The sequence below is a fragment of the Oryza brachyantha genome, chromosome 7 (assembly GCF_000231095.2).
Source record: "Oryza brachyantha chromosome 7, ObraRS2, whole genome shotgun sequence".
Classification (NCBI taxonomy): domain Eukaryota; kingdom Viridiplantae; phylum Streptophyta; class Magnoliopsida; order Poales; family Poaceae; genus Oryza; species Oryza brachyantha.
The window spans coordinates 10,047,721-10,060,287 of record NC_023169.2 but is presented as its reverse complement, the minus strand read 5'-3'; the positions used below and the strand labels follow the sequence as shown (position 1 = coordinate 10,060,287).

Here is a 12,567-nt window from a genome sequence, read left to right as displayed (position 1 = left end):
CGTTTCGCTAGTTGTGGGCGGGAAATTGTTTTGTTGTCTGTTTTTTTTCCTCTTTTTTTTTCCTACATTGGCAGAGCGCCTGACCGTTGTAAGTTGCGACGGATCAAAAAAAAATTCAGAAAAGCTACGGTCGTTCCGTCCGGAGGGAAAGACCTAATGAACAAACCCCTTTCCTCTGGCGCTTCCTTTTCCTCCCGCCGATACCACGAACTCCGGCCGTGTCCGGTAAGAAGTTAAATAAGTTAACTTATTCGGCGCGAACGACATAATAATAGATTAATACATAATTAATTAATTATTAAAAAATATTAAATAAATTAATATATTTTTTTAAAATAAATCTATAGAAATTTTTTGCAAAATATACACCGTTAAGCAGTTTGAGAAGCGTACGCGCGAAAAATAAAGGAACTAAGTTAACTTATCCGGCCGGCGAACACAGCCACTCGTCAGCTTCACTCCACACTGCTCCTCTCCATGCCGATCTTCGCGTCACGCTGCTCCGTAGATCTCTGTCTGTCTTGTGCCCATGCCTCTAGCACTACTTCCTCGACGTGCCCACGTCTCCGCTCCACACTGCCCCTTCGCATGCTTCGTTGCCATGATAGATCTCCGTATGTCATGTTTGGTTTGTGCTCTGCCACGTGACTCCCCAAGCACTCCACCACACCCTCAGTGCTGCCTTGTCGTATGTTACTGATAATATCAGATGATATCAATTGGTATCATCTGTTTTATATTTATCTTATCCAAACGAGATTTCATCCTCTTATTGGCATGGAAAAATATAATACAACCCTTTTCTAAAAGATATCGTAGCTTATTTTTGTAAGTATGTTTTTTGTCAGAGAGTGACCTTCACTCGGGCTAGACCTTGTTCCAATCTTACCCTCAAGTTTTATCTCGGGGGCTTATTCTTAATTGGCATTACGTGTCATTTACATATGAATCATCTACACAACTAATTGTGAATTTACCACATCTATGAGATAACGTATGAGAAGCTTTATTTCTAAGTAAACAACACTAGTCATTTGAACTACATGTTACTGTCTTCACTACTATTCTTAAACCTGCTATCTTTATGAGAATATAACTATACTATACGGAATGCATCCTAATAAGATTATAAAGGATATCCTAACTCTAGTGATAAACCAACTCACTACCCACCTAATCAAAATCTACATGCTTCGCAACATATTATGGAAAATGGGATATTTAACTATTTGTCACTATTCAAATTAATAACTCTTCAAATACCACCGTTAGATTTGTCCTTACATTTTTGTCTCTACAGAGAGAAGACTTGTTTAGTTTTTATCACTTTCACCTATGTGGCACGACATGTCTTCATTCTAGCATGGCAACACTTATGGAGCACACATGTTAGACGGTGGCCTACGACCTGCGACATGTGGAGCCAGCGGTGGCATGTGAAGCAGCGACCAGCGCGCCCAAGCATGTCCAAGACAGCCTACGATGGCGGCCAGCATGTCCACCTATACCTACGACGGCGACAGTGGGCACACCCGGCCATGTGTCGACTGATGCACCCACCCACACCTGCCCACGACGGCGGCGGCTTGCGGAAATAGCAGCTGTGGCCGGTGCACCTGCCCATGCCTGCGCGATGGTCGTGCCCGCTTGACCTCACAGCAATGACGTTTGTATTAGATGGTGGTACACCTAAACACATCACCATGCTGGACAGAGTCCAGTGACGTGTCCTGCAACATAGACGAAAGTGGTAAAAAATAAACAAGTCTTCTCTTTCTAGTGACAAAAATGTAAGAGCAAACCTAACGGTGACATTTGAAAAGCTTTTAATAGTGACAAATAGTTAAATATCCTGGTTATTTCCACCGGGATATTGATATTCCTTTGTGTTTCTACTGCATAAATGAATTGAGTTTGCTTACAGAGATGTTGAGGAGTTGTTCACTTTTTTGACAATGTGAGAGACACATATTACACCTCTACATGTCTTGTTGTCCTGTCCTATTAATTACAACTAAAAGTAATTCTTGACTGATCAATAGATTTGGCATCGTTGCTTTGCTTTTGCTTATGCTTATAAACCAAAATTTAAATTTTTAACTTAAATTTGAAGTTAATTGGGGTTTTTCATCATATTTTATTTTTTAGTCTTTGCTTTTAGATCGCTAAGAACACATATATAAATTTTTTATTTATAAATTATTTTTCTTTTGCAAATATGTCATTTGACTTTTTTTCAAAAAAAGTCAACCGATGAGGGTGTAATGTGAGTTTAAGAGGGAGAGAAAGAAGTACCGCGCAAAACGAGGTATCTCATAAGTGAATGATAAAGTTATCCATCTTTTCGCTAATGCTTATAAGCCAAAATTTGAATTTTAAAACTTAAACTTAGAGTTAATTTTAAAGTTTTTTCATCACGATTTATTTTCTACCATTTGCTTTTTGATAGCTAAGAATACCTGTATAAACGTTTTATCCATTAAATATTTTTTAAATATTAATAAGTTGGTTCTCTTATGCTTATAATAAGCAAAAAGATGGGGCTCTAAGAATTAGCTATTGGAATATTGAAAATGGATTAATGTAATATTTTAAAAGCAACTTATAGATATTTTTTTTTCAAAGAAGAATGTTTAGTAGTTTTGGAATCATACCCATATAAAACGAAAAAAGTTATTTCAGTAGTCATTAAAACATTCAACTCGAAAATATTTTGGAATCCAATCATCCCTAATAGTTTCCGTCGGAACTTGAGACTAATATATACTCCATATAGTTTGAAAATCTCTGTTGTTTTAGACAACACACAATCGTCAAAATTCATTCCTGTTATTTTCTATTAAAAATATATAAATAAATGTCTGTGTGTGTTAAAGTATTTTTATGATTTCCTATTTAATATATATATATACTTTTTATTAAAGTACTTTTTAAGATTGATCCACACATGTTATAATTTTTTTCAAAAAAAATATTTCAGAAGTTAATAATATTCAAAATTTTAAAAATTTGGTCACTTTTGTACAAAATGAATGGAATTATATAGCTACGTGTCCGAAATGACATGAATTATAGAACCGAAGGATCCAAAACTATAGAAATTACAGAACCATGTGTCTGAAATTATGAGAATTATAAGGAGTACTTCGTAACATGAACAATACCATGAAAAGTACACCCATGGTTGCTAAAGTGTCGTTATAGCATCTTCGTAGTGGTAAGACAGTTGCAGGGGATAAAACGTCTCTCTGCCTTATGTTTCATTAGTCTTACAGGAAAAACTAGTGGAGAGAGGGAAAAGTGAAGGGGTAAGCTCATCCTACAACCCTAGTTGGCTTGCAGTCGGCTCCTTTCTTGCTACAGATGGTGTCGAAGTCTGAGCTCCTCGAGCGGTAGTCCACTAAACTCTCTTTTGTGTTCAGCCCAAGGGTGCGGAGTTCGATCCACAAAACCCCTCTGGGATCGAGACAAAAGGCAAGGGGAATTATACAAGTTTAGGTCGTCGGGAGGCGTAATACCCTACTCCTGTTGCTTGAGCACTATGTGAGTAAATGCGTACAAGCGTTTGTGTGAAAGTTATGCTATGTCTTCTTCTTTCTCTACTCCTCACGGTTGGCCAGGGCCTCCTTTTATAGTAATAAGGGGACACCACAATCACCCTGACTTTTTCCACTACCGAGGCCTAGGCCATCATTACGCTACTACCTATAGCCCCTTATCATGTTCAGTCGACGCCACGGCAACCCACTGGCGTCACGTGGCTCCTGTTCAGTCCCGTCCATCAAAGAGTAGGTGGAGTGGGCGCCGTGCTGTCCTTGCTTGGTCCCATCAGTCAGAGAGCTGACAGAGGGGGCAGCCACGCCTCTTCTTGCCCGGTCCCATCGGTCAGAGAGCTGGCGGAGTGGGTAGCCACACCTCTTCTTGCCCGTCCCATCGGTCAGCGTCTAGACCTTGGGACTGGCGGTCGCTTGGATAACAGGGCAGCTACCCCTTTTTTTGCCGCAGCTGTCCGTCGCATTAAATGCGACGGCATCGGAGTGGGAACAGATATCCAAAATGACAAGGGCGTCACCGTCCTGCCAGGGATACCTGCTCTCTTCCAGTCTCTTTTTCTGTGGGGGGCAGCAGGGTTGCATGTGTGTCTATGCCGCATTTAATGCGGTGCAGGCGCATGCCTCCACCCATCATGCGGGCGACGCAAGCTCCAGGCCGCTCCCATCGCAATAAATGCGATGGTTGAGTGCCAGGGCTGCACACCGCAGGGGTTGGGGCGCCCTTGCCCCCTCGTCTGGCTGGCCATCCTTGGGGGCCTAACCCCGGTTGGCGTGTGCTCCTTGGGGCCTGACCCGTTCCCTTTCGGGCCTGGGAGTGTTTGGGCCCACTGCTGCCATGTGCCAACCTTTTAGGGGATACCCCCGGCCCATACGTCTGACAGATGGCTTGCTGTCGCAAATCCCACCCCACTATCTTTCGGTGTAGCTTCAAATTGTAGTTATTGCACCTTTCAGCCTTTGTATCTGTATCGGCAACGGTAACAGCAGGCGGCGAGATGAGGAGAGGCATCACTAATATCGGTGATAACAGCCTAAAATGAGCGCTCATACAGAGGCAGTCAGCGACTAGAGACATCGATGGCGGCCGATGTATCTAGTCATTACGGTTACTGATGACCGGTAATATATGGTGTTGATGCCTCTTAGGACATAAAACATGTGGTTACGAGCCTCTGAGGGTAATGTTGGGTGGCTTTGCGAGACTTTTACAACGCCAGCCTTACCACTATAGCACTTAGGCAATTTGGTGTCACCTCAAGTTGTCTTAACGTCTTAACATTGAGTACACCAATTTGCCAGTATAAGTTAACCCCATCTTTTCACTTATGCCTATGCTTATAAGTTTTATATATATATATATATATATATATTTATTTATTTCGTTTGCAAATAAGAAAAAAGCCAAAGCGCCCTTGTTGGCCGCTCCATTAGGCATGCATAATGACACCGCTACATCGGTCAACTGACATGTCCTTTATAAATCAACCAAAGAATTAACATGATTTGGTGTAACTTAGTATGGTGTAACTTGGTATGGTGTAACCAAAGAATTAACATGGGTCAAGTATGCAAAAACAATTATATTGTAATTTACAACCCTCCTATGAAAGAACGACAATGGACAGAAATCAGGTAGCTTAATCTACAAGTGAGTTAGCCCCATGGAACATCTTGAATACGCTGCTGGAGATAAGTAGTGGTTAGACGACTGCATCAGACCGGGTAGGGAATTCAAGGCCATGAAGTGCTGAAATGTTGTGCAGATCCTCAGTAGAGTACAAGGGAAGGAACCAGAGCAACCTTTTGGTGCCAAAAACCTGCAGTAAAAATTACAGATGAGAGGAATGTAAGTACTTCTTCTGTTACATATTATAAGACTTTCTGAATTTATATAAATTTATCCATGTATCAATGTATATGTTTTGTATATATATCTATATTCATTACCACACATATGAATCTAAGACAATGCGAGAAAATCTTATAAAATGAAACAAAGGGAGTATATTACAAGGGATATAATAAGAGTGCAAAATGCAGTAAAGAAAACCTGCTCCAGGTTTTTTCTCCATCCCAGGTCATACTTCCATGAAACTGAATTCCTTTGCTCATGAACCTGAAATAAGTTTGATCAAACATAATTGCATCGTTTTGGATATGATATGCTATTATTCAACTGGGATCTAAGTGAAATTCTGATGAATGGCATAATCAGAGGAATTCAAACCAAATCCAGGGTACTCTTGTACCACAGGACTGGCGCTAAAAAAAACATCAAGATCATGGTTAAAAAAAGGACTGCCAAGTTCTCTTTTCTTAATTGATCTCAGCCTAGAAGAACATTCTGTAGAATGAGTTGTATAAGTTCAATACTAATTGACTAATGAAATCTTCACGGCTGTTTTTTTACTCGACTACGCAGGAGATCTGCATATCATTATATATTAAGGAGGGGTGAGAAACCCCAAGAACAAAACCATATATGCACACTGACATCAAGAAACCATGCGTGCCACAACCCAACCACAACCACAAAACGGACCATGACTTGAGACTAACTGCCCGACTCTTGAGCAAGAAAAAAGGATAGGCCCCATGCCCTAGCCAAACACCACAGCCATCCTACCTCGGCAATCAAAAGAGCACCTGCCAAGTTAGGATTAGCCCCATCAAAAGCACACTGGTTTCAATGCTTCCAAAGAGACCAAAAACCCACTCCTCAAAATATGGATTGCTATTCAAGGGGGCAATGGATTCAGGCCAAACAGCTGCAGGACGGAGTGCCAAAACTGTCTCGTGAAGGCAGTTTGTCAGCAAGTGATCAATTGTTTCTTCCTGTTTGGTGTGGCAGACCTCGCCAGGCAAGACGGTCTGCTGTCCAGCAGCGATGACGCACAACAAGCCACATGAAAAAACAACACTTTCCAGGCACGGCCCAAGTCTTCCAAATGCATTCCCACGACCTGAACAGAATGGCACCTTGGAAGGAGTCATAAGCAGACTTAGCTGAATATTGTCCTGAAGTTGAGAACCACCATCTATGAATGTCTTCCATCCTGGGCTGTAGAAGGACCTCGGAAAGTATATCCCAAAGGTTGAGGAAATCAACGAGGACACCAACAGAAAGGGCCACCTGAATGTTCTGGATCCAACCACGATCCATCAGTGCTTCCTGAACTGTTCTTCTTGTGGCCCTCACAGCCAAGGTATGAGGTGCCAAGTCCGCAATAAGCTTCCCATGTAACAATATACCCTTCCAAAACAATGGCTTAGAAAACGGTTGTTGTAATTTGGAACTCCCTCATGTAACAAGGAAGTATGTAATTATTTATTACTACTAAAAGTATAGATCTTGATATATTTAGCCAAATAATCTCAACATTTGCAAACAAAAATCACATTATAATAAACTAACCAATTGGAAAACAGCTGTTCTATCAGGAGAAAAAAAAAAGATAAGACAAGGATCGACCCTCTTTCAAAAAAAAAAAAACATGTTCACTTAAATTCTGCATATTCCAAGCAATGCTGATTTGTTGCAACCTTCACAAGAGGAAAAGATGGTGTTCCCTGGACCATTGTTACCCAAAACATTAAGAAACCCAACACCAATCATTGTGTAACAACTTCAGGCAGGAGCTTGGCTAGCCAGGTCTCCTTGGCTGTTCAAATCACAGGATCCATGCAATTAAGCCTCTGATATTTGAGATTGCATGCATAACACTTGGAAGTTCTTTAGCTTAACTGCTTTGATATCAGAGTATTATCCTAACCGAGCTGCTCACTTGAAAATGATTGCACAGTTCTGAAACATATCTACATACATGTTTCTAATGAATATTGCAGTATGAATCTAGTGGTACATGGTAGACACATTCAGATCAGTGTCTGCCTCCTGATTAAAAAGTGCTCCAGTGTAAATGACAACATGTATTTAAGGTTTAATTAAGGTGTTTCTTAAGATATTAAATGCTCCAAACATTAAGAGAATATTTTATAGTTCACCAAATTACCTCTATAGAAGTTGTATTTCTTGTAACAAGAGACGTGTGCATCCCAATGAAACAGACAAGGCTCAGTGCAAAGGCCAAATTAAGAACTGTAATAAAAGTCCACTGTAAGTAACTTGCAGAATTTTGAGGTGAGTTAAAATGCTTCCAAGGCAGAAGATACCAAAAGCAAGAAATAGAATAGCAATATCTCCAGGTGAGCTGGAACGCTTGCTTTCATCTCGGAAGAACTCAATAAAGTTTGGAAGTAGTACCAATATATCCAACACTGTTTCAATGAACGTATATACCTACACAGATTAGACAAAAAATAGAAAGAATTAATGAAGCTAAATAGAAATGGACTACAGTATACACTATAAAAGATGTAGTAAGTAAATAGAGAATATAAAAATAATATTCAGTGACTTGTTTGTTGACTCGTACGTTTGGGCACTTGAGACTAGAGAAGAATGTCTTGCTCATGGATAATAAATTTATAAGTTTATGTAGTAGCAGAAGCCAGTGCTCACACACCAGTATACCATACATTGCTTGTTTGTTGTTGGGTGATCAGTGAGCATGCTAACTATAAAATAAAAGTATTGTCAAAAAGTGGAAACTGGAGGAGGACAATGTTGAAGCTTTTAAGGCTTTATAGATACTTTTCGGGTTCCCAAACTACAGGAAAAACAAATTACTTCAAGAGGGTTGAAGAAAAACTCCCTACATTCTGTTTCACTTGTCTACACAACACACACATTAGACAATTATAAATGAAAAATATGATGATATAAAAATGTTTTCATAAAAAATCTTAATATTTTTTTGGATATTATTAGCAGCCAAGGTATTCAAGGTTTGACTGCACACTTACTAAAACAATGCTATGGAGTGGATAAGTAAAGTCCAATGTCTACACCAAGCAAGGAATTTATGTTCCATGTATAATTCAGAAGTCATAACTAATCAAGCTATCCACAAAATAAAATGTGAGAAAATAGCAAGCCCAATTTTTGTAAATGTGTACGTATTCAGTGAAGAAAACAAATTATAGCATTAAAATAATTGAAATCTGTGGAATCAGCAGTCAGCACTGACACATGACAATACAAATATGTAACTATAACAAATGGATAAGAAGCCAATGTTTTGTTGACAACTAGCATAAATGCAAACCACAAGCATGAAATTGCAAATTAAAGTGTTTTAGTATTACCAGGAAAAGGAGAAAATACTTGTAGTTCCTTGCCCCAACACAATTTACCACCCAAACACAGTGATGGTCCATTTTGAGCACACATCTGTTACCTGCATAGGAGAATGAACAAGAGTATGGAGAACAAACAGATTACATGAATTTATTACTAGTAAATTCTAGGATAACAAATTATCAGTGAAGCATGATACAGACTAAAACAACCTAACTTATCAACCAAGGTTAGACCTATCTAGGTGCATGGGTGTTCATGAAATAACCAGAAATATAATAACAATTGGCCCATGTACTTCTTGTTTCTGCCCCTAATATATGACGTGGTACCTCACTTCTAAGGCATGAAGAATGGCGTGATGTAGTCCATTAGTTTGTAGCTACTCTAAATTTTTTGACATACTATTTCTAATATGAAAAATTTCAAATTTGTTTTTTTTTCTTGCTACTGCTGATCTTTACCTTTATGGAGTTGCTATTTATAAGGTACCCACTTACTCTCTAAAATCAAATGCCAGTGTTAATAGGGTTTGCATTCAATGGAAGTGTCTCTACAGTGAAATATTTCAATAATTGAGTTGGACGTTTAGATCTCCGTGCATAAGAGGTTTAATTTGTTGTGTTTGAAGTTTGTTTATGAAAGTTATGCAGTTCCTTTAGCTAAAATTGCTGTTTCCAGTCCTTTTCTATTTTCTAGTAGATAGAATTACTCCATTTGAAATTGTTCAATCCCGATCTAAGTTTCAAAACATGCAATTTGAAAGTGTTTGATTTCAATTGGTATGTTCAAAAGTGCTTGAATTGAAAGGAGAACAACTCAATGCCAAGTCGAAACTGGAGAGGAAAAGCAGAAGGAACTAAATTGTACAAAAAAGAAAATCAGGAGTGCGAACTGGCTATACTGGATATTATTGATTTGATGTGCCCAAAACTTATTGCCTCCAGACATATATCCTATTAATACTGGCTCCACCACACTTCTGTACGGTACACATGATTGGTTAGATGCACTATACTAGAACTGGCTACTGCTCTGTTTTTTGCCACTAAAACTTTTGGTTTCATAGCAGACGCTTGACAGATTTTCAATTCTTCAATAATTGTAAAGACAATGACAATAGAAGTAATGACATAGATCAGGGGTCAATGATCAATACAGTAATGCAAAAACCAGATAATTTAGATCGTGTACAGCACAGCCAGCATTCCATATGTACTTTTTTTATGAACAATGGAGATTACCTAGTGGGATTACCTAGTGGGGAAAAAGAAATGATGTGGGACTTACAAAACAGTGAGTATAAGTTTAAAGTTAAGTATCATAATCAGGAAAGCTGACTTACAAACAGAACAATGATGACAACGAGGAGGCTTGCCATTTTGGCAGCGAGAACAATATCTTTGAGCACTTTGCCCATCTGAGGCAGGGTATGTAGCATCCCAATTATCTGATATAATCCTAGAGTTCACATCTATGTCATCCTCTTCAGAAGTATGTCTCCAGTTTTCAGGTACAGCACCAGGATCAGTGAAAACAACCATCAAATAGCACCATATGATCATTGCAAGCTGCAGAAGAAACAAGATCCCTGAAGAAGTTTAAAACAAACAGAATCAAAAACAATCATGGCCCGTTATTCTCCTTTTGGAAAAAGGAATAGTCCATGATAAAAGCTATATAACATTAAGAGACGTCATGCACAAATGAAATATTCTCAATCTAGTTGGATGAATTAATATTTTCTTTGCCTTCAATATTTCCAGGAATCAAGAATGGCCCTCCGCTAGAGTTTGAGGCAGTACTGCCTCCATTGGTGTTGTTTCTGTCGCCGCTGTTGTGCGCGCCGTTGTCATCTCCATGCGCACTGCCGTTGCCACCACCGGTTGACATGATGGAGTTGTGTGGAGAGCAGTCGTGCGCACTCCCCAAAAACCTTAGCACCCGCCTACCCGTGCAGGTAGCCTGGCGGGCGCAGCGGCCGGCCGAGCCGAGCCACACCTATGGCCCAGCCCGGTCTGCCCGGTTGGCTCGGCACGCGCGCGCGCATGTGGCGGTCTTCCCTCCATCTCAACCAGTCAACAAAGAGTCTCCACTAATTCTCTATTTAAGTTGGGATTCTCCACTTTAAATCTCCAAGGTGGTATTATTGTCTGTACCATTTATTGTGGGCTAATGGGATTTTAATTAAACTTAATTGGGCCTAGCCCATTTAATCAACAGTTAGACTCTGTTTTCTTAAAAAGAAATAGGGACTGTGGTCATCAGGGTTCAGCTACAGCTTCTGAAACCAGGTTTTACTTTTCAGGCCATGTGTCCCTCTAATTACAGAAATGTGCCTTCCCCTAAATTAAGACCAAATGTCCAATCACATTTCAAAATGTTCATTTATTTTGTGGCCCACCAATCCCTAACCAGAAAAATCCATTTTTTTTCTTATCACCAGACCCACTGAGACCATCTTTCTTCTAATGTAACTTATGCTCAACACCAATGGATGATGCCATCCTTAAAATTAAAAAGGAGTAAATAGCACTTTAGGTCAGATTTTATTACCCAAGTTTCAATTTGGATCACATTTAAACTTATATTTTCACTTTGGACTACAAATTTGTCATTCTTCAGTTTAGACCACCCCGAACATTTTTTTTCAGCACACATCAACGACCTCAAACACATCGGCTCTGGTACACCGGCAAACTCTCATATATGTGCAGTCCATATTTATTGAAAGGGAGTGTTAGAAATGGCTAGAAAAAATGTTCGGTGTGGTCCAAACTTAGTAAATGTACCGGTCCAAAGTGAAAAGATAGGTTTAAGGGTGGTCCAATGTGAAACTTAGGTAACTAAAAGTGGCACGAAGTGCAATTTACTCTTTAAAAATACAAAAAAAAAACAGGCACATTATTCATCCTGCAACAATACATACCACATCCAAGACATATCCACATAGCTCAGCCACCGAAAACACCTCAAAAGTCAAATTAAAGAACAATTTTTTCAATGGATCAACCATTAAGAATTGACGTTCAATGTATTCAATCTAGTTCTCACATAATGACTGGGTTGCATCACAATTTATTAAATTTGGAAAGCAATCAACACTGCATGCGTGAAGAGTAAACATAAACCGTAATTCGCATGTATATAAGGAACATGCTGTGTGCAATCAATTCTCGTGGCATCCTAATGTGACATTGAGATGCCCATTTGGCAAGAATGGCCTCAGTAACGTTATAGTATTCCTAAATTGAAAACCCAGAACAGCAGCGGCGAAGGAATCCACAACGTGATCAATGAGAAAGTGAGGGTTGTAAGGGAGATAGAATCTAAAGCGTTTCTATCTAGCGCGACGTATCGCAGATTGCCCTCGCAGCGTACTAATCCTAGCCTCCTAGGTACCAAGGAGAGGGAAGGGGAAGCAAGCGAGTGGCAGCGCCTACCAGTAGGTGGAAGGCGAGGAGGACAGCCGCGGCCCCGGCCGCGGCGCCGCCGCCGCCGAGGAGGAGCGGGCCCCAGGTGTAGACGACGACGGCGTAGTAGGAGACGGCGACGATGGCGGCCACGAAGGCCAGCATGAGGTACCCCAGCCCGCGCAGCACCGAGCAGGCGCGGAACGGGTTCACGTGCCTGCAACAATCCATTCTCCCCGCGCCACTTCCCCCCTTACCCCCGGCGAGGAGGGGCCACCGGCGGTGGGCGGCGGCGGCCTAGGAGAAAAGGGGAGGAGGAGGTGTCGGTGGCGGTGGCGGCGCGGGTGGGAGCAAGCGTGACAGCCGGGGTTTGGTTGGGTGGCTGCTTCCTGGGCCCACC

At 40.6% G+C, this 12,567-nt stretch overlaps 1 protein-coding gene across 3 annotated transcripts; it reads right to left on the bottom strand.

Moving 5' to 3' along the window:
- Positions 1-5,014: 5,014 nt before the first annotated feature.
- LOC102703228 (probable protein S-acyltransferase 12) lies at positions 5,015-12,530 on the bottom strand. Of its 3 annotated transcripts, none has more exons than XM_006657614.3 (7): positions 12,198-12,530; positions 10,100-10,325; positions 8,763-8,854; positions 7,728-7,854; positions 7,568-7,653; positions 5,566-5,670; positions 5,015-5,371 (listed from the first exon to the last, which is right to left on the bottom strand). In XM_006657614.3, the coding sequence occupies exons 1-7, from the start codon at positions 12,396-12,398 to the stop codon at positions 5,255-5,257; spliced, it is 954 nt and encodes a 317-aa protein (XP_006657677.2). In that variant the 5' UTR covers positions 12,399-12,530; the 3' UTR covers positions 5,015-5,254. The 3 variants fall into 3 exon arrangements, with proteins under 3 accessions (XP_006657677.2, XP_015694472.1, XP_040382365.1); XM_015838986.2 differs by having other exon boundaries at positions 10,100-10,345; positions 12,198-12,526; XM_040526431.1 differs by having other exon boundaries at positions 5,605-5,670; positions 12,198-12,525.
- Positions 12,531-12,567: the final 37 nt, after the last annotated feature.

Coding starts and splice junctions, on each gene's coding strand:
- LOC102703228 (XM_006657614.3), bottom strand. CDS start 12,398: ATGGATTGTTGCAGGCACGTGAACCCGTTCCGCGCCTGCTCGGTGCTG. Junction 7,855..8,762: donor AGTATTTTCTCCTTTTCCTG/GTAATACTAAAA, acceptor TAATCTGTGTAG/GTATATACGTTCATTGAAAC. Junction 5,671..7,567: donor GAAATACAACTTCTATAGAG/GTAATTTGGTGA, acceptor AACTTATTTCAG/GTTCATGAGCAAAGGAATTC.